Raw genomic sequence first — 2,500 nt, forward strand, 5'->3', positions numbered from 1 at the left:
ATATATATATATATATATATATATATATATATATATGTATATATGTATATGTATTGGCATATTTGGCATTCCGTTGTTTAGAGCGCGTATGGCGTGTGTTGATGTTCAATCTAGAAATCTAGAAAGTTCCTCTTGTCCGCACGTCTCAGCTGTTCTGGAAGTATGTTCTTTCTGGAACGTATAGAGTTCGAGCAATCATAAATCGCCTTGCAATCCGAGTTTTGATCTGTCGATTAATTCATTCGACGTGATGTAATTGGATATTTAAACAAAGCTACTCCGCAAAGATTACGCCGAATCCAATCACCTGCTATGCACGCGCGCGCGCGAGTGTGTGTGTGCATGCGTGTGATTAAGGTAACAGATTTAGGCATTGATAGTGAAAAGGTAACGCATTACATCTGATAAAACATGATAGGCTTATGGCATCAAATGGAAAAAAGTTATATATCTATATATATCTATATATATATATATATTATATAATGATTTATCGCTCAATCTACAAGAAGCAATTTTATGTGGATGGAGAAATGAAGTACACTGCTCATTTAACTGTTAACGTGCCCACAAATATGCAATGTCATTTTACTCATTATTTAGATGAGAATAATGAAAATCTCCAGTCGCAAATCGTCAAGTAACAATAATATTAACCACCTACCTCCATATCAATGAGCATGACTGGATGCGGACAGCCAAAATAAGCAATTAGGCTCATTATAGACATTTATTGAGTGTGGCGTTGATGCTGTGTTACCACGGCAACGTGATCTATGGACGTAGCGAAACACATATACACACGAACGAGCGCACACGTGCGCATACAAACGCACACACGCCCACGCACGCACGCACAAGACACGCGCGCACAATCTCAGAGGGTGGGATGCAATCGCAATATATTTGGAAGTGCGCGCGCGTGTCAATCACATAACTTGCTATATTAGTTAAATATCAGGTCTGATCTTTGCAGGATATATTATTTAACGTGATTTTTTCCTTTCTTTTAAGCATTTCCAATTCTGATTGTATAGTTATATAACTTTACGGCGTTTATTTTATGTTGAAACTATAATATAATGGCGCACAAGAAAATTCCATATAGGCTCTCGTAACACAACTCAATTACTTATAATTTAGATGCGAATACAATTTCATTTCAATTGCTCAACCAAACGTTAATACTTAACGCGCTATGTTTCGTGAATTTATTTCTATTTCGTATATTTTTACGATATCGTATGAAAGCATTACGTAATCGTTTAATATGAGTTGCTAATTAAATTTGAATAATTAATTAATATAATTTAATTGAGTCATCATTCGTTGCAGATAATAGCTTTCTTTTGGCGAATGCACAAATCGTCGACTATCCAATCGTCTTCTGCAATGAAGGATTCAACAAACTCAGCGGATACACCCGGGCCGAGGTTATGCAGAAGGGATGCACGTGTTCTTTCATGCAGGTACATGCGTGCAAAACCGCTGCGCTGTTATATTCCCTGAGCTGAAAAAAAACGTATAATTGGCGCATGCCATGTCACGCACCAGAAACCGATGTAGCCCTTTAATAAGCCGTGATGCCCGCTGAGCGGTGCTGTCACCTAGCGTAAATATTGTTTTTCGCCACTGACGACCGCTCCGATGTGCGACAAAAGGTTTGTGCCATCTCACACAGGGAGAGTACGTCGCATCCGGTAAAACGTGGTAATAGTAAAAATATCAAGAATGCGATAAAGAACCTGCGCTATTACCACGAGATCCCTTGACGAAGCCCATATAATAATGCCCCCGAAAAATGTCACTGCGATTCGTTTACTTGCCGAGGGCCCGTACATTGTCCTGTAGCTTCTAGACCATATCTCTCTGGATCGTGATTATGCTTAAGAAAAACTAACCGGAGCAAAATTGATCAAATGTTTAAGTCAACCTTTGGGTTTATGTTTATTGGGTTACGCATAACAGACCATAGATAAACCAAGACAAGTAAATTACTTTCAGCGTGTCATAGTTCTATACCCTAAGACAATTTACTCCTGATTTTTCACTAATAAAACCCATTATATATAGATCAGTTGTTATATATCGACCTAGCCTTCAATACGAAAGAATTCACTTTCTCACTCCATGTTTACTGTGTCTGACTTAATGGCTAATCGGTGAATCATTTTAAGCATTGCCCCTTCCAAACTATAGCTGAACTAATCGGTCTTATCACAACTGCCCAAAAGTAAATTAATGTCATTTATATATAAATATTAAAGGGACTACGTCACGAATTTTCTATGGTAAAATTTGTAAAAAAAAAATTGCCATTTTTTTACATTAAAAGTAAGAACTAACGTTACTAAATAAATCCTCAAACTCTCACCTGATAAAAATGTTTTTACGTTGGTTAAATTTGCAAAAATCTAGACGATTTGGTAATTTCTGTTGTCTAACACTATTCCCCCAGTACTGTTCAGATACTGGCGTCTCTCTGTTTTTTTACCGGCAA

At 37.3% G+C, this 2,500-nt stretch overlaps 1 protein-coding gene across 1 annotated transcript in view; it reads left to right on the forward strand.

The window, feature by feature from the left end:
* LOC106817635 (potassium voltage-gated channel subfamily H member 1-like) overlaps window positions 1–2,500 on the forward strand; it is a 66,287-nt gene that overhangs the window by 22,424 nt on the left and 41,363 nt on the right. Inside the window, exon 2 of the mRNA XM_014822353.1 lies at window positions 1,336–1,469. Coding sequence (XP_014677839.1) covers window positions 1,336–1,469 — 134 coding nt within the window. The remainder of the gene's footprint in view (window positions 1–1,335; window positions 1,470–2,500) is intronic.

The sequence above is a fragment of the Priapulus caudatus genome, unplaced genomic scaffold (assembly GCF_000485595.1).
Source record: "Priapulus caudatus unplaced genomic scaffold, Priapulus_caudatus-5.0.1 Scaffold2, whole genome shotgun sequence".
NCBI classification, from domain to species: domain Eukaryota; kingdom Metazoa; phylum Priapulida; class Priapulimorpha; order Priapulimorphida; family Priapulidae; genus Priapulus; species Priapulus caudatus.